Source organism: Amblyomma americanum, chromosome 7 (assembly GCF_052857255.1).
Source record: "Amblyomma americanum isolate KBUSLIRL-KWMA chromosome 7, ASM5285725v1, whole genome shotgun sequence".
Taxonomy (NCBI): Eukaryota; Metazoa; Arthropoda; class Arachnida; order Ixodida; family Ixodidae; genus Amblyomma; species Amblyomma americanum.
In genome coordinates, this window is record NC_135503.1 from 181,498,476 (window position 1) to 181,521,177 (window position 22,702).

Sequence of the window (22,702 nt, forward strand, 5' to 3'; positions counted from 1 at the left end):
CAAAATCATATCATTGGTGAGTATAGTAATGACACACTGCAGAAATTGTGTGGCAGGTTAATGTATGGAAGGTTCAACGTTTGAATACTGCTTGAGCTCTTCTGGAGACGCCGCAGATGAGAGCTCCGGAATAATTTTGATCCCCTCGCAATTTTAGACCTTCACTGACATCGCCTCCGTCGAAACGCGGCCACTGGAGTTGTGACCGGATCACCCGGTATGTCGCGCATGCAGCACCTGAATAAGAAACTACTTAGCCACCGGGGCAGTTCGAGCAGCAGATATTTTTTTTTTTGTTGCGTCTCTACAGATTCAAGTACAATTTGCATTGCTTGCACAGAATGTGAAGTGAGATAATAGTTTATTCTGTTTTTATTCATCTCAGTAAGTTGCTTGCAGCTTAGTCTTTGCGACTGCAATTTAAATGATAAAGAATGAAACATACTGATAAAGAAAGTTCATGTGACACACATAACACCGCATCCGATCGAAAGGAAGATTTGAGAACACTGCACTCTATTTTTCGACTTGATTCTTCCAAGACCACGCCTCGTAACCCATAGCTCGTTCAGTATGAACGCTTACTACCCATGTGCAGACTATTTTCCGCCTCCGCACTAAATATAAATTGCGAGCTTCAAGCACATCTCTTATTTACGATAAAGCAACATAAGCTGAGCGAGTTTTCCGCTTCAACAATTCAAAGATTATTAAGGATAATTGCCAAAATTTTGAATTTAATTTTAATGTATTTTTTTCGCATTAACCGAAGTGTTGGCTTAATGGTTTGACAATGTCTCGCATGCGGGAGGTGAGTTCGATTCCCAGGGCCGCCGGATAGTCATTTGCGAAACAATAGTCACAAGTTTTCTCTAGCTTGGTGCTCGGCTTCTATGGGTTATGTGGGGTGAAACACTTTGAAAATGTGCCGCATGCCCCACCTAGTGTCACTAAGCTACTCTTCAGCCAATAAAAATAAGGATTGTCATGTTAATATTTTTCATGTCTCGAATATCACATTGAAAAAATTTCAGCAAGTACCCTGTTATTAGCGTTCAGTGGACCCCCCCCCCCCCCCCCAACCTTAAAAAAAAAGTCATCTAAGGGCTACGTCTTTAGTTCTGGTTTGAAATCCAATTTTTACAATTCATGAAAAACACGTCCATGAAAAGGAACGTATGTTCATTTTTTTTTCAAGATGTGATTGCCTATCTGAAAAAAATGTGGCATTCCAAGAATGTTGTAAAGCACCTTAACATTTCGGAATGTTTCAAGTTTGTAGCCGCCTACAAGAAATGAAAATTTGTTTGGCCGCAATTTTTTCAGTTAATCCCAGCCAATTGCTCGAATAACAACTGTGGATATCGCTTTTTGAAATTAATAATTCGGTAAAGAAAATCGGAATGACACATGGATGAAGAGAAGAAAGGAAAGGTCCCGGGAACAGTAAGGGCAACCTCATCCAATCTTTGTTGTTAGGAAAAATAGATTCTGTGGCTCTTTCAGAATACGTTTCCACATTTTCGGCAGCAAAATACGAATTTATGGCTGAGTAAATTGCACTTAGAAGTCTTCCTGCCACTCGATTCAGCTCGTGACGTGTACACCGAAAATGACATGACCACGAAGTCAACTGTGGTGCAGCCCGAATTCAGGTGAGCGTAACAGCCATTGTGAAAACTGTGCCGGTCCACACGGTTTACCTGCAAGGTGGGCACGTGAAGGCGACACCTGTGACTTATTTTTACCCTTTCCTACGAAAATACGCTTCCAGTTAAAGTTGGATTATTGGCCTCCACTGCGGTAATGTATCTATACAGGTGAACTTCAGTTAGTCCTGGGTGTCCCTGTAAGGAAGAACTCCCTAGTGACGTAGGCAGGGGGTAGAGGAAGAGCAAAAAAGTATATGATTTATGGGGCTTTAACGTCCCAAAGCGACTGAGGCTATGAGGGACGCCGTAGTGAAGGGCTCCGGAAATTTCGATCCCCTGGAGTTCTTTAACGCGCAACACTGACAACGCGCAGTACACGGGCCTCCATGGAAATTCGACCACCGCAGCCGGGATCGATTCCGCGGTTTTTGGGACAGCAGCCGAGCGCCAAAACCACTGAGCCACGGCGACATCTGGAGAGCAAGAAGAGAGAGCAGGAAAGTTCAGTTCCAGTCGCAGCAAGGAGCGTTTCCATGTTGTCCTTTGTAACAATGCCAGCACAGGACACCATTGCTACTCATGTTTGTGGCTCGTAAATAATTTTAAGCACGCTTTAGTTGCTTCCTTTGCAGTCAAAGGCTTCAGGCAAGGCCCGAGGGTCTCGGCTTTCGCTAAGGGACGCGAATATTGGTGGCGTAGTGTTGCTTCGAAGGACACTTCTGTACCGTCGAATAGAGGACGGTCCCAAAATAGGCGCGGAACCTTCTACTTTCAACCGTGTGGTGCTCAGACGCTACAGGGCTTGCCATAGAAATGAGATGGGAATAAGCATTTGTAACCAGCAGCGGTCGAGGTTGTGCTAGCAGTGCGCTGCGTTTACGAGAGCATTCCTTATCGCAACAGTCGTGTTGCTGGAAGGACACGAAGGTGCTGGAATGCGAACAGTTTGTGCACTGCCGTGAACCAGTCGTGTAGCAGTGTCTGTCATTGAGGTCGTTACCGACTTTTTCACGTCCTTGGTGTTCGAAACGTATCGTTCTTGGCACTGGTTTGGTTTCTGGTTTATGGGGGTTTAACGTCCCAAAGCGACTGAGGCTATGAGGGACGCCGTAGTGAAGGGCTCCGGGAATTTCGACCACCTCGGGTTCATTAACGTGCACTGACATCGCACAGTACACAGGCCTCTAGAATTTCGCCTCCATTGAAATTCTACAGCCGCGGCCGGGATCGAACCCGCGTCTTTCGGGCCGGCAGCCGAGCGCCATAACCACTCAGCCACCGCGGCGGCCTTTCGCGCTTGGCACTGACTGGTCGTTATTGCCCCCCCCCCCCCCAAGGCGCATTGCTGCTTTCCAAAAAGAAACTTACGAGTCACAAATTACTGCCGCTTTTCGCGATGTTAGTACTGAGAGGTAATTAGCAGGCACGCACAATTACGCCCGGACAGTGGTGATCTTGTGTTGTTTGACCATGACGTACCCGCCGGAATCCCAGACTCGTGTTTGACTAGCGGGTAAGAACTCAAGAGAGACGGTAAGCATATTTGGAGCACGCAGAACATTGCTTTAAGTGAAGTGATGACAAATCAGCCCTCTCCGCGATTCCGCTGTAGTGAGGTGCACATGAGGTACGCGCATACACCACACTGAAAGCGATGAGAGCTGCGACAGGGCAGGCGGCGGTTGGGCTGCTCTAGGCTTCTCAAATGCTGAGTGGGATCTCTGAGGAGGAGAAAAAGTGAGCTGATGATGAGGATACCGTGTAGGATGTGCAAAGGTCAGTTTCCCGAGCATTTCACCCCTTCGAACCGAGCACTAGGCCAGAGGAAACTTTGTACCCATTGGCAAACTGGCATGTGCATGTCCGGCTAATCGGCTCCTGAATGCGAGCGGGGCGCTCAAACAACCTCGCTGAAGTGCACTGCTGCCGTAAATCAGAGGAGATAGCGCACGCTCGGACCTCATTTTTGCGGTTACCTGATGCGTATCTCCAAATCAGCTTAAGATGACATGAGTGCATAGCTTGCCATTGGTTGCAAGGCTATGATCAGTGGCAGTGCCGTGTACTCTGCGGGGTCCGGGCATGTTCTTGTTTGGACATGTCATGACGTTATTCAGGCGCGCCGGCTATCAGTGAATGGCGAGAAGGGAAGAAACGCATGGACCATACAGTAACGGCTATACACGGTAAGCTGGACAGCCGATGGAAGTTTCGCGACCGTACGCCAATAAGGACAGCACGCAAACGCCAACGAGGGAGGCGACGGACTCGTGCACTATGCCTCGGATCCAAGACGGGCCGCTCTCTTCGACGTACCCGGCATTAACAAGACCTTGGCTCGGATCATGCGGTTGCACGGGTAGCGCATGTTGTCGAGCAAGCTCAAGGACGGCTTTATGAACGCCAAGGACAGTTTGCCGCGAGAGGTTTTCTGGGGCGTAGGTCACCCTCATCAGCACTGCGACTACGAGAATTCCGAGGAAGGCACGAACCTGTTGAAATAGAATGCCAAAAGAATACGAAAATCCCACCAACGAACATCGTTTTACCACTAGGCCTAGGCCAGGCTGCGGGCATAGATACTGAGCCTCAGCATATTAGCAACGCCGATGGTCCACCTCGTCTCAAATGGGAACCCTGACACCGCCAGATCACCTTCAGTTTTCGGCAATTTTAACTACATGAAGAAATTCCAACAGAAATTAATAAAATTCGCGGCTAAATTTATTGTTCACAGAACGACACCAACGGTTTCGCGTTCTGGTCTAGAAGAGCAAATATCCAGAAACAAGCAGAAATTAGTTTTTTATTGGATCATCGGTTCCCACGTTGAACAACGGTGTGGTAACAAATGAACATTTCTCTTCGTAGCTACGACTAACCTGACACCCAAACAACGAATGAAACAAAGAAAAGCAGTGCCGTTACGAGAAAACACATAGCTTTTAGACAAGGGGCCGAACAGACATGCCAGTACTCGTTCCGGAAGAACTGCTGTGCTTAATCATTGGCGTTAACTTTGCCGCTTACTTTGCACTGCGCACAGAATGAAGCCTAATGGAATTGAGAATACTCTAGTGCTTATCGCTCGCTGGTGACTCAAGCATGAGGAGGTGCAAAAGAACTATAATGGAGCGTGCAAAGGGTGATAAGCGGCTAGCAGTCGGGGCATTCCCAGGCAGGACAATGGACGCAGTATACTGAGAGAGACAACAAGTGAAGTTTCTGAGACTGTTGCAGAGCGTAATTTGGTAGTGTTAGTGGCGGGGCTAAATGATGTCCAGAATGGTGAAGCCGCAAAAGTAGTGGAAAGATTAGCGGAGGTAGCTGACCATATAAGGGCGATAGCGCGGAAAGTGCAGATCGTGGTGGGCACAGTGCCGGAGCTGCAAGGATGGAACGGAGAGGTTGCCAATGACGTTGTGGCTGTTAATCGAGAAATAAAGAAGTTAAGCCAGGGGAAGAGCTTTGAAGTAGCAGATATAAACAGGGAAGTGCATAGAGCGGGCTTTGGCAGAGGCCTTACACGCGACGGCATCCATTTTAGTGGACGGCTAGGAGCACAGATCGGCTGGCGCCTGGCAGCCCGGCAGTAGTTTTTTTAAGGGGTCCACTGCGGCTCAGGGCGCAGGGGTAGGATGAATCGAAGTAGAAAGTGCAACAATGGTGGCTGAGCACAACAAAATGAGCACTAGGAGGTTCAGGAAGAAAACTACTAAAAATACTAAAAATACATTGAAGACCAGCATCAGGTACATAAACATGTAACGCGGTAGAAAGAGAGCGAAATGGTTAAAAAAAGAACAGCAGTTAAAGGGCGAAGAAGTAGTTGTGTACGCGCTATGCCAGACACATCTCAGGGATCTAGAAGACCCACCATTTATTGATGGCTACGTCTGGGAAGGGAGCAACAGAACAGCAACAGAGAGGAAGGGAGGAGTAGGTATTATGATGCATCAAGGAACAAATTGGCAAAGAATAAAATCAACTTGCAAAGAACATGTCTGGGTGTCGGGTACAATTGCCGAAAAAAGGACATGGCTAGGAGAAATTTATTTGGGGACAAAGGAGAAATGCAGGCAAGAAAATAAGGATCTAGTTAATTGTCTCAATGACGGTATAATGCAGTCTACAGACGGGGCCGATATTATTCTGCTGGGTGGCATGAATGGCCACATCGAGGATATGGGTGGAAACACAGATTGTAGCAGGAAGTTAATGCTAGACTTCTCTGAGCGACACATCCAAGTTAAAGTGAATAGAGAAATTAAATGTGAGGGACAAATCAGGTGGGAATCCCGTAACGGGCAAACGACCATTGACTACTGCTTAATGTCGCAGGGGATGTATGTCTGAAGGTTTGAACTAACAAGCCCGAAAACACATTCTACTTATGTATAGCAAGCTCGCAGTAAAGGAAATAGACGAAGAGGGGAAGTATATCCTGGGAAGTGATCATAAGCGCATTGGTCTAAAGTTGGGAGCCCTGCTCAAAAGGGCAATGCAGGGAAGTCTCAAAGAGAACGCAGAATTAAATTACGAAGAAATAGTGTAAATATTGGCTGACAGAGGAAGCAATAGATTAACGCCCCATGGAAAAGTGGGATTATAACCAGTTATAACTATTCTTTAGAACAAAAATAAAATAAGTAAAAGCAGTGAACCGCTGGAGAGGAAAGAGGAAGCCACGAAGTTGGTGGAATACGGAAATTAGGGTGGCCATCGAATAACGACGGTTAACTTCAAGGGAACACAGCGAAGCAAAGAGGGCGAAGTTATCTGAAGAAGAAATAGGTCGAAAATGGGAATCTTATCGACAAAAGAAACGGCAAGTGCAGGTCCTTTTCACGATAAAATAAAGCAGTCCTCAAGTCGCTCGCTGGCTGATGTTCGCCGTGAAACTAAATGGGGGCCAAGAAAATTCTGGAACGATATAATCTGGGTGGGTAAAACGAATTAAAGAACGAATGCAGATTCAAGATGCCGAGGTAAAAGTTTTGCAGGCACACGACGCCGTTACGTACATTGCATCATTTATAGCTGAGTCATTTAGGAACGATGATAGGGTAATCTCCCCAAATGAGGGAGCAACACAGCTTAGCACAAAAGAAAGCAACTTAGAACTGACCAGTCTTAACAGGAAAAAGGCGGAGGTAAATATTCCAAAATGTACATCCGCAGGGATAGACGAAATTCCAATCAAGTTGATAAATGAACTTGCTACAAGAGGCAAGGAAACGCTCATAAAAGCATTGGAGGCAGTTATAACAAATAGGCCAATTTCTCAATGCTGGAAACAGAGTAAAATGAACTTAATTTAAAAAGAGAAAGGCGATAAGATGAACATAAAATCCTTGCGACTGGTTGCGATAACATCAGTCATGTACAGGCTGCCGATGCAGGCGGTGAAGTTAAAAATGCGGTCATTGGCAGAAAGCAATAGATACTCGGAGAAATTCAGAACGTGTTCAAAAGGGGTAGGCGCTTAGATGGTAGCCGCTTCGTGGTTACCCAATGCATAGAAATAGCTAAGGCGGAAAACAGAACTATGTATTTAGCCTTCCTGGATCTAAGCGGTGCATACGACAACGTGAACAAGGAACTCCTGTGGAACATATTAAAAGAAGAAGGTATCAGTCACGATGTAGTTGATTGTTTAGAAGAAATATATCGAGAAAATAAAGTTGAAATAACATAGGAAGGGATTAAGATTGCGACAACTGTCGAAGTACACAAAAGATTAAGGTGAAGGTGTTCTCTATCATCACTGTTGTTCATCCTTTATATGATAAATATGGAAACAAGGCTACAAGGAAGCAATCTAGGTTATAATCTGTCGTACAAATTAGGCGGAAAGGTAGTTTAGCAATGACCAACAGATTTAATGTACGCGGGCGATATTTCACTGTTAGCAAAGCCAGGAAGATTTCCAAACTCTGGGAAATTGGCGTGGAGGCGAAGGAGACACTCTAGGTTTCAGTTTTAGCGCAAATAAGTCAGGTGTGATTTGCAACGATACATCTGGTAGGGTGCGTACAATACAAGGCCATGAAATGCCCCGAGTGGCCAAATACGAATATATAGGGGGATAGTTAAACAAAGGGTAGATGTACATGAAAAAGCACGAATAGACCCTTATAGCAAAAGGGCGAAGAGATGCCGGGCATTATGGGGGTACAAAAAATACGAAGTACTGAGATGTATTTGTAAAGGGATAATGGTCCCAGGGCTTAGTTTCGGGAATGCGGCTCTGTGCTTAAGGGCAGAATTTCATTCGAGATTAGAGGTAAATCAGAGAGCTGTTGGAAGATTAGCACTAGGTGCCCACGGGAAAGCCACAAACGATTCTGTACAGGGGGATATGGGCTGGACATCTTTCGAAGCACGGGAAGCTCACAGTAAAATACTTTATGAAGAACGACTGAGGAATTTGGACGATAACAGGTGGGCAGCTAACGTATTTAAATACCTATACAGAACGAGCGTTGACTCAAATTGCCGGAAAACAACTAGGAACGTAACAAGTAAGTATGCCTTACACAAGGGCGGAGAAAGAAAAAGCATTCAACGACCCGTTAAAAACGCGGAAGATAAAAATTGGATAAATTCAATGGAAAAGAAGCATAGTGTAGAACAGTATCGATTCTGGAAAAGGCAGATCAGGAAGGAAGCTTTTTATGATAACTCAAGAGGCAGTGCAACACTCTTTGAAACCAGGTCAGGATGTCTTAGGACGCGCAGCCACAAAAAGAAACTTAACGAAGAAGATGACAGTTAATTTTGAAATGAGGGGGTGATGGATGACTGCTCGATCGATGTTGGTGATCGACAGATCGATGGTGTTTATCTTGAAGTCTTCTGATGGTTCGGTGGTACGGCGACACGTTGCGGAACATACTGGACAACTTCTTCGGGGCACTATCTCTTTATTGCACGGGCGCTCACAGGCGACCTGCCCTCCAATCTCCCCATTGTTGGCGCCAAAAACTCGCCCTTAAATCCGTTTGCTCAGCATTCTGGGGACCCTTTTTGTAACCAATGGGAAATGCGCTTCTCGGAGCCAATCAGGAGAAATTTGCTCAAACTGAAGGAGCCAATAGCAGGCCGGTGTTCACGTTGTAGTTCTCTCGCGAGCACCGCGCCAGTTCTACGAAGATGTTGCGCATTTCCGCTTGGCCACAGCACACAGACACAAAATCGCTAAAAACGCCAGTGGAAGCTCAGGGAAACCGAAGCACGCGCACTGCCCCGGTCGCGCTCCCCCCTTCTACTGCCCGCTCCGAGGCGTCTGGCCCGTCCTGCCGTTAAAAGGCTGAAATTCACACGCGACCCCATCTCAAAACCCCAGGGGTCCGCGCATCGGCCCCGTCTTACGCCAAGAGCGCGACCTTACAAGGACGGGCCTCATGACTGCCGGTTAACCGCCGCTGCTGCCATCTGCCGCGTTTCTCTCAAAACAAACCCATTTCGGCGGCGCCGGGATGGAGGCTTCTTGAGGGGCTCCGACAAACAGCTAACACACACAAAACCAAGGGGGCCAATCCACCGGCTTCGTGGTGCGCGCGCGATCGGTCCCTGAGCAACAGCTCGGCAACTGAAATAAGACACATGAGCTGTGTGTGATAAATGGGTAGAAACAATTGAACACCTCATATTAAAATGTGATAGTATCCATCACGATGTCGATGCAGGCACAGTTACTCTTCCTGAACCTCTACCGTTTAGTGATAACAATGTTCATGTAAGTAAATCTGCAGTAGAAATTATCAAAAAGGAAGATCGGTGGCTCAAAAGCAAGGCGGTAACATATGATTAGAGGTGTAGGAAAACGTATTTAAAGAAAATGGCGAACCATAATAAACGGCACAGAAAAAGCCGAGCATGGTGGCAACTGCCACCACTAAATTTCAAAGGGGACCATCCATCCATCCTTATATCTGTCCGTCCGTCCGTCCATCAGTCCGTCCGTCCATGCATCCATCCATCCATCCATCCATCCATCCATCCGTCTATCCATCCGTCCGCCCATCCGTCCATCCGTCCTTCCGTCGGTTGGAGCGGCAGCTTCGCTCGCCGTTTGCAGAGGTGGGCGTTCGCTTCGCCTGTCGCTTGAGGATGGCGGCCGGCATATATACTTGAGGCGCTGCTTCAGAAGTTTGCGCCGCTTATTGCTGTTCCTTGCCAGACAAATAGAATGTAGTAAGCGGTTTTGTTTGACCGAAGCGGCGGCCTAGTGGTCTGAGCATCCGCCTCAGTGCGGGGTTCGATCCCCAGTGCCGCCGGGTACCCACCGGTGATACAATGGGTACAAGCTTTCCCCTGGTCTGGTGCTCGGCTTATTTAGGGTTAAATGCTTGGAAAAAGAATCTTGGAACCCACTTCGAGGAGAAGGAAATACCTTGTGTCATGACGCTCTTTGGGCACAGATGCCCTTGCGCCATAAAAATTCATCATCATCATCAAGTTGTTACGTTCGTTCGATCGTTCCGTGGCACCCTGGTAAACGAAAATTGTTTTGTGCGGCCAACTGATGTGGTCCGCGACGCTGACGAGGTGTCCTCGCAGCAGCAGTTAAATTGTACTGGTTTATTTTGTTTAGGACCGCTGCTGCTTTCAGTTTTGTGTGAAGTAAGGGAAATTTTAAGCTCGTTTATGTGGAGCTGAGGAAGTACGCTGCACAGAGTGTAGAAAAGAAGGGGACGTTTGCGTGAATTTATTTGCACATATTTTTAACTAATCACAGTAATAGCATATACAATACTTTGCATGTATCTTCTGCTATATATATTACAGCTCTTTGTATTTATAGGCATTTAAATTTATGGAATTTCTGCGATTTGCTTCTATATACACGTATTTACAGTCATAATAAATATGCATTGTAGCCCAACCACCTTTGTACGCGCGAGGAGGACAAAGCATCCCGTGCGCGAGCCAAACAACAGTGAACGAATCAAAACACACCTAGCGCCCGTCTAGACAACCAGTTCGTACGCCCTCGTGTGTTTGATCGCCCTCTCCTGCGGCGCCGAGCGGCAACGCCGGTAGAAGAGACGCTGACGTGGCACCGTAGTAACGCTGCCTTGTGGTTGGGCCATTACGGTGACTGCGCCTGAACGCACGCTGAAGCGGACTTGATTTCGGTTTTATCTGCGCCCTTTCCTTGAAGCGCTTTTCTCAGTTTTGCCTCGTTTTATCGGCGCCTAGTTCTAGTCAGGACCAGGCAGAACGTCCGAAATGTTTTGACATTAGCTGCTGCGCCATGCCTTTGCGACAGGAGTTAACTTTTCGCCTCTAAAAACGATCGTAGCTGCAGTCCTCCACGCACCGAGAAAAATCTTTATCTAGTTGTGACAGCTTACCCTGCAATGACAGCTTACCCTGCAAAAAGTAGAACTACGACTTGAATGCTATTGCTTCCTGGTAGTTTCGGAAAATGCCTTCTCGGGAGGATTTACCATTCCTTCTTTATTTCATTCTGCCATTTCCCTTACTCAACATGACAGAATCAACACTCAATATAGCAGAACTTATTACAAACTACTTTTACCCTCTAATTTCGCATTTCCATTAAGCCGTTTCAGTGCCGGTCTCTCCAGAATGTTTCAACGTTGCAGGTAAATGACACACATGAATCGAACAAGCCGCCACAGCCTTTCGTTGCGATGCTACAACCCGCTGTACACTCTGTGGCTCCTTTTAACACCAGCGCCTGCAGCGGCTCCACGATGAGCAGCGCCACGAACGGCGCACACTGTGACACGTCCGTACCTGAAAGGCAGCCTGATGATCATGAGAGATGCTGAGCATCGCCTCACGAAGGAAGAGAGAAGGTTTTCGTTTTCCTCCGCCTTCCGTCCTCAGGCGCCACCCAGATGGCACACTCCCCCTCAGACGTAGAGCAGGGGGGAAGGATAGCCGACGATGGGGAGTAGGAAAGGAGGGTAGGAGCGGGCCTTGTACTAGGCAGGCATTGCAAAAATAGAGGAGGCGCTGGGCAGACACACCAATGAAAGACTGGGTTACTTTTCGAGCGGTAGCTCAAATCACTGCACCAACCGCGCTTAACACCACTCGACCTCTCCACTGTCTCGAATGCCCGTTCGGTCTAGAGAAGGCCTAAATGTCCCTGGATAGAAAAAAAAAGAGGAAGGAACAGAAACCAATCCACGACAGGGAGTCGTACCCGCGCCAGGGAGAACACATCAGCTTCACAGGGCGCTGCGCGAGACCACCGGGCTATCACCACATCCTTTTCTTCCCATGGAAGTCCATCCCGCCAAGCTAAAAAATGCTTCACTTAAACACATCATCATCATCACCATCAGCCTTACTAAACCTCTCCCATGTCTCTTCAATTAGCCCTGTCCTTTGCCAGCTGCGCCCACCCTATGCCTGCAAACTTCCTAATCTCATCCGCCCACCTAACCTCCTGCCGCACCCTGCTACGCTTTCGTTCTCTTGGAATCCATTCCGTTACCCCTAAGGGCCACCAGTTATCTTGCCTTCGCATTAGATGCCCTGCCCAAGCCCATTTCATCCTCTTGATTTCGATCAGGATGTCATTAACACATGTTTGCTCCCTCACCCACTCTGCCCGCTTCCGGTCTCTTAACGTTACACCTATCATTTTGCTTTCCATAGCTCGCTGCGTTGTCCTTATCTTAAGCTGAACCCTTTTCGTTAGCCTCCACATTTCTTCCCCTTAGATGAGTACCGTTAAGATACAGCTGTTGTACAGCTCTCTCTTAAGGAATATTGGCAGCCTCATATTCATGATCTGAGAGAACCTGCTATGTGCGCTCCACCCCATTCTTATCCTTCTAGGAATTAGACTCTCATGATCCGGATTTGCTGTCACTACCTGCCCTAACTACTCGTATTCTTTTACCACTAACAGGACCTCGCTGCCAATTGTGAACTGCTGTTCCCTTGCCAGCCTGTTCAACATCACTTTGGTTCTCTGCGCCTGATATACTAGACGCAACTGATTTTGGAAGGGATTCAAATGGTAAAGCGAGAAGTTTCAATCTTTATTTCCAATCGGTGTTTTCCGATCCCATTAATACACATACTGACTTTCAATCTTCCAGCACCCTGACCAGAATGAATGACGTAGAAATTTCTGAACGGGGGATCATGCTTTTATTACAGAAAATTAAAGTTACATCAGCACCAGGGCCTGACAACATTTCCAATTACGTTTTGAAAAATTGTGCAGCTTCAGTTGCCCCGTATCTCGTTGCATTATTTCAGAAATCGTTAGAGAATTCTTCTTTGCCCCTTGACTGGAGAAGTGCCAATGTCGTTCCGATTCATAAGAGTGGTGATAAAACTAAACATGTAACTATAGGCCCATATCGCTGACGAGCGTGTCGTGCAAAACACTGGAACATGTCATTTATACTCAGTTAATTAGCCATCTACAAAACAATAGTTTTTTCTGTTCGACACAACATGGATTTAGGTCCGGCTTCTCATGTGAAACACAGCTCGTGGAATTCACACATGACATTTCTGTTTCCTTAAACTCCGCCGGTCTGGTAGATTGTATATTTTTAGATTTTCGAAAAGCGTTCGATTTAGTTGCTCACATCCTATTGTTACAGAAGCTTTCAAAATTAAATATTCCTACCTCACTCTTATCCTGGATTGAGGCGTATCTTGCGGAAAGGAGACAGTGCGTGGTTATCGACGGTGTCAGCTCGGAAAGTGTGGGTGTAACTTCAGGTGTTCCGCAGGGGTCGGTTTTGGGCCCTCTTCTATTTCTCATTTTTATAAATGACCTCACTAGTAACATTTCAAGTATAGTCAGACTTTATGCTGATGACTGTTGTATCTACCGCAATATTTCTTCTGAAGCAGATGCAATTTCACTACAGCATGACCTCAACTCTGTATTCTCTTGGTGCAACAACTGGAATATGGCGCTAAACATCTCCAAATATAATCTGGTCCGGTTTACAAAAAAGAAACAATTCCTCTAAACACACTATTTCCTTGGTAGCACTGAATTATCCGCAGTTTCAACTTATAAGTGCTTGGGAGTCTTTTTTTCTACTGACCTATCATGGAATACACACGTAAATTACATATCTGCTAAAGCCAGTCGCACATTAAACTTTCTCAGACGTAACTTTAACGACGCTCCCCTTACGCTGAAGGAGACATTATACATGTCTACTGTATGTCCGATACATGCGTATGCTTCCGCGGTTTGGGACCCGCATACAAAACTGAATATTGAGGAGCTGGAGCGCGTCCAGAAACGGGCTGCTAGGTTTGTGTCCGCCGATTACAATTTCCAAAAAAGTTCTTCTGGTTTGCGCGAGAAGTTGGGATGGCCATTACTTGAAAACAGGCACAAATATTTGAGACTCTCTTTCTTTTATAATGTGCTTAATAATAAAACTGGAATTCCAAAAGAGAAATACATTAGTGAACCCAGCTACATTTCCGCCCGCACTGACCACCCACTTAAGGTGCGCGAGTACAATTGCCGTATAAACGTATTCAAATATAGTTTTTCCCACGAACAGTGCATGATTGGAACTGCCTCCCTTCGCGGGTCGCTACCGCTCCTCCTACATTGTTTCTGACCGATTTGCAAAGCCACCTGTCAATATAAGTGCAATAATTCTTGTCCGAATGTATTATGTTTTAAGCAGTGCTGTATTTTAAAATGTATCTTTTTTTTGTGTGTGTATGTGTGTGTTTAGGGTATGTTTGCCTTTCTACAATGGTTTTTATTTTGTTTGTTTGCTTGTTTGTTTTTGTTTCCGTGTGCATGGGTTTATTGTATTTTCTGTGTAGACCGCATCATTTGCCTAATTTATTATGTACTAGATGTTTGTTCTTATTTATGATCTTTCCCCCCTACAATAATGCCCCAATGAGGGCGCTGTAGGTACTGTGTATAAATAAATTTTTAGACCCCCCGTTTTACTCTGTCTAACTCATCAATCATGATTTGCAGTTCATCTCTTGAGTGACTCAGGAAGGCAATGTCAACAGCGAATCGCAGATTATTTCGGTATTCTCCATACCTCTTATCCCCAACTGTTCCCTGTTCAGGCCTCGGAATACGTCCTGTAAACAGGCGGTGAACAGCATTGGCGACATCATGTCTCCTTGTCTGATGCCCTTCCTTAAAGGAATTTTATTGCTGACTTTTGGGGGACTATGGTAGCTGTGCAGTTCCTATATATATCTTCGAGAATTTTGACATAAGGCTCTTCAGCACCCCGATTCCGCAATTCCTGTATGACTGCTGAGGTTTCCACTGAGTCAAATGCTTTCTCGTAATCAATGAAGGCAGTATATGCAGGTTAATGATATTCTGCTGATTTCTCTATCACCTGATTGATAGTGTGAATGTGACCTGTTGTGGAATACCTTTACGAATGCCTGCCTGATCATTAGGTTGATTAAAATCTAAGGTTACCCCGACTCTATTAGCGATTACCTTAGTAAATACCTTGTAGGCAACGAACAGTAAGTTGATCGGTTTGTAATTTTTCAACTCTTTGGCGTCTCCGTTCTTATGAATTAAGATAATGTTTGCGTTCCTTTAAGCTCCCGGTACGGTTGAGGTCATAAGGCATTGCGTATACAGGGTAGCTTGTTTTTCTTGCACAATCTGCCCTCCGTGCTTCAACAGATCTGCCGTTGCCAGATTCTCACCAGCTGCTTTTCGCCTTTGCATTGCTCCTAAGGCTTTCTTTCGTTAGTCTTTCGTTACTGGCGGGATGGCGCATTGCTGTGCGCTACTATCTCTATCATTGATGTTCCGATTAAACACATACTTTTGCACAATGCAGGCACACATTACATAGCCTGTGTGCGAGGGCATAGGCTATGGTAGCAGTTGAACAGTCCTCGTTTTAAACTGCATACATTTTCGCGCTGTACAATGCAGAGCGTCGTCTTCGTCATCTTCCATCTGCTCCGTCCGGTGGCACTGCCCGCTCATTGTCGTCTTATACGCGGCATAAATCCGAGCCTTCGCACTAATCCCCCACCAAAATTAGACCCTCCCCGAAATTTTACCTTGCCCGATTCGGTGAAATATCGAAGTCCAACCGTATTTGAGCCTGTTCGAAGCGATGGCGATCTACAAATTTGGGCATGTCAACACAAAATTTGTCCCGGGCCACCCCTGAGAGTTGCCCTTGGCTGATTTGGACCAACATCGATGTCCAATCATCGCTGACTGTGCTCGACACGATGGCGGCCTACACATTTGGCTCGGGCCACTGGCAAAATGCGATCGCTCAACCTTTGGGTATAACCGCGGTTTGACACTGCATAACTTTTTTCAAGAAGACACGCATCACAAGCAAGCCCCGCAGCGCGTTTTGTTAAAATACTGAAGTCGGGCACCAAAACAACGCTGACAAAGTTTGAAGAAATCTTGGAGTTCACTGCACTGTGCCACTCCAAACCATGTGCGCCGTAACTTAGACGATTCAAACTGATCGATGAACGCAGTGAGCAGTTGTTAAGCGAGATTATCGAGACAGCAGTAATTATCCGGGCTGCATGAGCAGCCTGCTAGCATGCCGTCTCTATCGTGTGGGGTTGGACATGGGGAGATAAGTACTTTCTCCCCACTCAATCGCGGCTGACACGGTTCAAAGCCGCCCGGACCCCACCCTGTGATCGCGTACGCTACCGAGCGCACGCCGACCACGGCGGGCCTTGCTCTGGGGGAACAAAGGAACGACACATTGGCTGACACCAACAGGCATTTATTGCTACAGAAACAATAACGCCAGCTAGCAACAAGGTACGCTAATGAATCAAGGTCGTCCGACTCACCAGCAAGGTTCCGAGCGAATGTTCGCCCGCGCTAGGGCAAGGGATATAAACTCCGCAGGCCGAACGGGACGAGTACGGGAGCCTGTCTCCCCGTCGCTTCTTCGCCCCGCCGGCGAAGAGCGGAGCCGCCCGCGACGCGTCCGATCGCGGCGATTATCCCAGCAGTCTCCCCCGCAGCGACGCTGGCGCCCTCTCTTGCCAGTTAATGTAACTGGCAAGGGGACGCGCTCATCCTCGGGGTACGACTGCTGCTGCACGGTGCCTCGCGGGAAAGCAAACTCAGGGGGCTGCAGGGCAGGTCCCCACATCCCCCCAACCTTAAATAGACCCACGCGCCTGAAAGTACATGCTATGGAGGAGTCTCCTGGTCTTCATGTCTTTGAGGCACGTCTTGCAGCGGAGGTCACGCCGACAGCGTCCACGCAGACTTCCGCGGTATTCCGAAGGCGGCGTGAAGGTCTCCGCTGGGATGACTCGTATGGCCCGCGGATTACCGTGTCCGCAGGCCCGCGAATCGAAGGCCGGTGGGAAAACTGCAGGCCAGGATCCTGCAGTAGTCGCCAGGGCAGCAGCAGCCGGAGGTGACTGCTGACTGGTCTCGCCACAGCTGCCCCGGATGGATGCGGCGAACAGGATACAGGCCGCTCCGTCGCAGCAGGTGGCAGCGAGACGATGTGCACCGGTCAGCAAGCCTGGGTGGCTCCACCGGATCTGCAAAATTGTCGAAACGCTCTCGGCGTGCCTTTAACGTAGGTCACGGGAGGGGAAACGGCATCCGCAAGGGCCTCGTGGCACAATGCCTAACTTGCTAGCAAAACGTGTCGCCGGCTGTGCAAACGCAAAGTTCGAGTGAACAAAGCCCTTTCTTGAGTTGAACGAGACTGCTCAGTTCGTGCGAGGTTGCAAAAAAAACGGACGGGCAGCAAAGTGCGCCCCCTCTCAGCGTCACGGTCCGGTGGTCATGTCTCTTTTAATGTGGTGCAGGCAGCTCCGAAAAGCCTCAGGCCTAACGACCACTCCGACAACGACCGTGACCACAACAAAGACCCGAAACGGGTTTTGTGCGCGCAGCCGCGAGGAGACATCAGCTTTGTGGGGTGGTCCTACCCCGCTCACTGCACAAAGCAGCTTCTGAGCGGTCTGCGCCCACCGTATCGGACGGTGTCGGAGCGCCCGGTGCCGAGCTGCAATACCAGCGAGCTCGTAGCGGCACCCGTGGCCCCAGGCCACCCGGCTCCCGGAGCCGCGACTCCCAGAGTCGAAAAAGAGATAGTAGAGAAAATATATACAGAAACTCGGACCACCCACGCGGCTTCCGTACTCACTCGCTTCGGGCTCGGCGACTCCGCGGGCGCTAGGCCTCGAACTCCCTCGATGCGGACCAAGTCATTCTCACGAAGAAACTCCAGGGAAAAAAAATGTGCTGAGCATGTCGAAAAGTTCAAACATGCTGCAGCGCAATACACCTCGCACTCAAGAAAGCATGCCGCAGGTCCTAGCGATCAAAATTCACTCTAGGCCTAGCACTTGTCAAGTCCGGACAAAGAGCGTTCCTCGAACCGAACCGACAGTCGTCCAATGTTCCAAGAGCAGGCCCCACGTTGGGCTGCCAGATGTGGGGTTGGACATGGGGAGATAAGTACTTTCTCCCCACTCAATCGCGGCTGACACGGTTCAAAGCCGCCCGGACCCCACCCCGTGATCGCGTACGCTACCGAGCGCACGCCGACCACGGCGGGCCTTGCTCTGGGGGAACAAAGGAACGACACATTGGCTGACACCAACAGGCATTTATTGCTACAGAAACAATAACGCCAGCTAGCAACAAGGTACGCTAATGAATCAAGGTCGTCCGACTCACCAGCAAGGTTCCGAGCGAATGTTCGCCAGCGCTAGGGCAAGGGATATAAACTCCGCAGGCCGAACGGGACGAGTACGGGAGCCTGTCTCCCCGTCGCTTCTTCGCCCCGCCGGCGAAGAGCGGAGCCGCCCGCGACGCGTCCGATCGCGGCGATTATCCCAGCCGAAGCGAGCCCATCTCCCGCGGGCAGGCTTCAGCAGTCTCCCCCGCAGCGACGCTGGCGCCCTCTCTTGCCAGTTAATGTAACTGGCAAGGGGACGCGCTCATCCTCGGGGTACGACTGCTGCTGCACGGTGCCTCGCGGGAAAGCAAACTCAGGGGGCTGCAGGGCAGGTCCCCACAATCGCTAAAAAAGAGAACTTGTCCTGTGTATTGTTATTCCCCTCTCATGACGGTATAGAGCTTCCTTTGTCGCATCACATGTTTCGCAGTGGCGTGTCGGCAACGCATGTTTTCAAGCAGAAAGAAGTAAGAAGCTTCTATTTCATCCAAGTAAACATTGCTGATAGTTAGCGCCTGACGTATGTTCGTCTCGTACCACCCCCTTCTTCACAATGGAAAACCAGACGAAAGCACAAGTTCCACTCATCCCTGTAACAACGAGGTGAGGCGCATCCTGCGTGGCAGATACCCTGCACTACCCTGAACCACGGGTCGAGAAATACTCACGCCAACCAATAATTAGTTTTAAGCCCAACAGAGTCTTTTCTTCAGCAGTGATTGAGACGCGAACAAGCGCGCAGTGATCGGCCTTCGCTTTCATTTCATTTCCTTCATTGGCAGCAGCAGTGTCTGAGCGTGCACATAGCTAAGCACCTTTCCTCGTGTCTTACAGGAGTGCCGTCCCGAGAAACTTCGCCCGCCGTCCAACGCCTGTGCGCCACTTGTACCGGTTTTTGTTGAAAGCCTGCCCAAAGCAGCGAAGTGCACCTGTACCTGGCTGAAATATCTCCTAAGTTAACGGCCATCCGTGACGTCAAGGCAACAAACGCTATATATTTCCTCAATGGCAACAAGACATCGCATTGGCAGCAGCAGTGTCGTAGCGAGCTCATCGCTTAACACCTTTTCCCGTGTCTTACAGGTTAGTTGCTAGATTTTTCTGGCTGTCATATTACTTGAAACGTATCCACAACACTGCTGCTGTCACATGCAAATTTTGCTTGATGTATTATATCGTTTGAATTGAAATCCTGCTTTCTTTTGCTTGCGTCAGAATCTTGCCACATAAACTGTAAACCCTTGGAATACCCGCTCAGCACAATTATCCGAAATGTCGAAAGAACTTGGAAACTGTTTGAAGACTTCAAGCATAAGCTAAAGCAAGAATTCAAAGAAGGATTCGAGCGAGAACTAAGAAAAGGTATCCCATAAATTAAGAGCAGTTTGAAATAAAAAAATTTAAGAAATGAAGAAATGGAAACCGCTGTTAAGACCGTTAAAGAAAATGGAGAGCTCAGAAATTGTGTGACTAGTTTGCAAGAGGAACGTGATGCCCTGCGCTCACAGTTAAAAGATCATGAAATTCAACTTGGCCAAAATGAAGAGCACTCATGATGTTTGAGCATTGAAATGTCGGCCATGCCGCAAACTGAGGATGAAGCATTCTTGAAATAACCAAAAAACTTGGCGTAGTTATTGGCGTTCTTCTTGAAAATACTGACATTGAGGCATGCCACCGAGTCCGAACAGCCGGTAACACTACTGCGCCTAACACTGTCGTTCAGTTTGCGCGAGGGGATAGCGTGACGGCTTTCTTGAAAAGGCGAAGAAACAAAACAACTTCAGAGGACTTAAACTTCAAACCAAAGATCCCCATCTTTGTGAATCAGCACCTTTCCCCTGCAACAAAACGGCTGTTTGGCGCTGAAAACAACAAGCGAAAAGCAGTTGGCTGGAAGTATTTGTGGACGCGGCATGGGAAAATCTATGCCCGAAAAGCAGATGCCTCGTTAGTTCGCTGTGTCGAGCACGTTGATGACCTGAGGTGTGCCTCAAGGAAGTGTTCTTTTCCCACGCTCTTTAACGCCGTTATGGCTGGCCTACCCGATTCATTGAAAAAAGTTGCAGGCAAGTGCGTGTCACTTTATGCTGACGACATCTGTATTTGGATTACTGGCTACCAACACAAGCGATTAGCCCTCATAGCTCGACAGGCTATACTTTCGGCACAAGCTTACCTTCAAGGCGTGGGGTTGTCTCTGTCAGTGGACAAATCCGGCTTTATTCTGTTTCCAGGTGTAGGAAGACGTCAAGCGCGGTTGAAGATAGACCTCGGTCACTCTTGCATCCGTCAATTCAACCACGCGCGTTTCCTGGGCGTCATTATTGACTCCCGTCTACAGTGGCGAAAAGCTGTAGACGCGACTGTTTCATCTATATCTTCTCGTCTCAATGTGATCCGTAGAATTGCACGTGAGCAATGGGGAAACCATCCTTCTTCAATGGTCAAACTTCATGAAGCGCTGGTGGTCAGCAGGATAATGTATCAATTACTTTTAATTTCCCCCTCGGCATCACAACTTGAGCGTCTCGAAGTGGTCCACAAAAAAGGCCTAAGAAGAGCCATTGGAGTTCCCCAGGCGGCTGCGAATAAGGCAGTACTTCATGAGTCCCTATCGAAACCTCTTAGCCTTATCGCTACTCAGAGACTATTAATGCATCTTGACCGCTTAGGAGAGACAGTAGCGGGGCGATCCCTTCTCCAGCGGCTCTGCAAGAGATATGAGTCGAAGGCTTACTTGGCACTCAATACTCTTAGTTCTTTAGGCATTAATGTCGGAAGGCAAAGGAAACGGTGGAAACCCCCTGGTCCTTTCCGGCCCTTGACTGTAAAGTCACAATTCCCCATGTGAGTGCAAAGCGCAGCTCTCCCTTGGCAGCAACGCGTTCGCTTGTACTGGAATACTTGGAAACAGAGTATGCCTGCCATCTTCAAATTTTCACGGATGGTTCTGTGGACAAGGTCAAACAAGCTAGCGCAGCGGCTTTTTACATTCCTTCTTTGGACTGTAAGTAGTCCGTACGCTGTACTGCTGTCGTATCCTCCACAATGGCTGAAAGTCTTGCTATTGAGGCGGCTTTACGGAAGTTAGGGTCTTGTCTAGCTCAACCTGTTTTCATCCTAACTGATTCAAAATCTGCCCTTCAGAGGTTAGAGCGCGGATTCCCTACTGACGCCTTGTCTCTAAGCTCTCTGCGCTTGGTGCAGAATCTGCACAGCAGAGGCTTTACTCTACATTTCCAGTGGGTGCCCTCTCACATAGGAGTCAACGGTAATGAGGTGTCAGACAGTCTCGCCCATAAAGCTCTCTCAAGGATTCCATCAAAAAAAGTACCTCAAGATGGAAAAAAGTCTCTGCAGGAAAACGGTGCTCGATTACTTTAGTACCCTGTGGAGTGCGTCCCACAAGCCATGTGTGACCAAGGGACTGAGAAGATCTCAGGCGACCCTTCTACATTGAATTCGCACGGCCTCTGCGCGCACTCCTGCATGGATGCATAAGACCGGCATAGCATCGTCTCCGCTCTGCTCTTTAAGTGGTGTGTGCGGGGATATCGAACATTATATTATGTACTGCCCAGAGTACAACGCGGAAAGGCAGGTGATGTTCGCTTCCTTCAAGAAGACAGGAACCCGTCACAGCACAGTGCAGGATATTGTCTACCCGAGTGGAAACCAGACATGCAGAAGGGAGGCTGCACGCCTTCTTTTAGCATTTCTGCAGAACACGGATCTTGTTTTCAAATGGTGACAGCAGGAACGGACTATGGCCTACTGTGACTGAATGTGTGCGTAGATGGTGTCTTCCGGAGTGGACTACTTTATACTGTGAGTGATTGAATGTGTGCATGGAGTGTGGCACTACAATGGCGTATGTTCTACTGTGACTGAATATGTGCATAGATGGTGACTTCTGGAGTGGACTGTGATGTGAACTGCGTGGACTGATTGTGTGCATAGAAGGTGACTGCGGGAGAGAATGTGTGCTATTATAAGAGACTGTGCGCTTAGCGGGGTAGATGCGGCATTGTTAATATCGAAGGGACGCTGCGGTGGAGCAATTGCCGGCAGATAAAGCAAGGCTAACCCACCTGTAGCATTCAACACCTCAACCTCAACCTCAACCGACCTGACAAAGTTTGTTTAGCCGTAGTGGCAGTCGTACTTTTAGACTTCTTTCTTTCAAATGGTTCTTCAACCATGTCAAGTTAAGACTACAGAACAAGCAAAATACCCGGAATTATGTCTCTTCCACCAAATGTGCGCTGTTACAAATAAGGAAGACGAATTGATGCTTGTACTTGAGATGTTCGACATGCTATTTTCGTTTATCATGCTCACAGAAACATGGTACACCCAGGAATC

At 48.0% G+C, this 22,702-nt stretch overlaps 2 protein-coding genes across 3 annotated transcripts in view; both read right to left on the minus strand.

Annotated features, from left to right (window-relative positions):
• LOC144096904 (uncharacterized) overlaps positions 1-4,020 on the minus strand; it is a 66,191-nt gene extending 62,171 nt beyond the window's left edge. The window contains exon 1 of the mRNA XM_077629724.1: positions 3,969-4,020. Within this exon, the coding sequence (XP_077485850.1) occupies positions 3,969-4,020 (52 nt within the window). The remainder of the gene's footprint in view (positions 1-3,968) is intronic.
• Positions 1-22,702, minus strand: part of LOC144096778 (protein 5NUC-like) — a 414,953-nt gene that overhangs the window by 320,231 nt on the left and 72,020 nt on the right. The window lies entirely within an intron of this gene.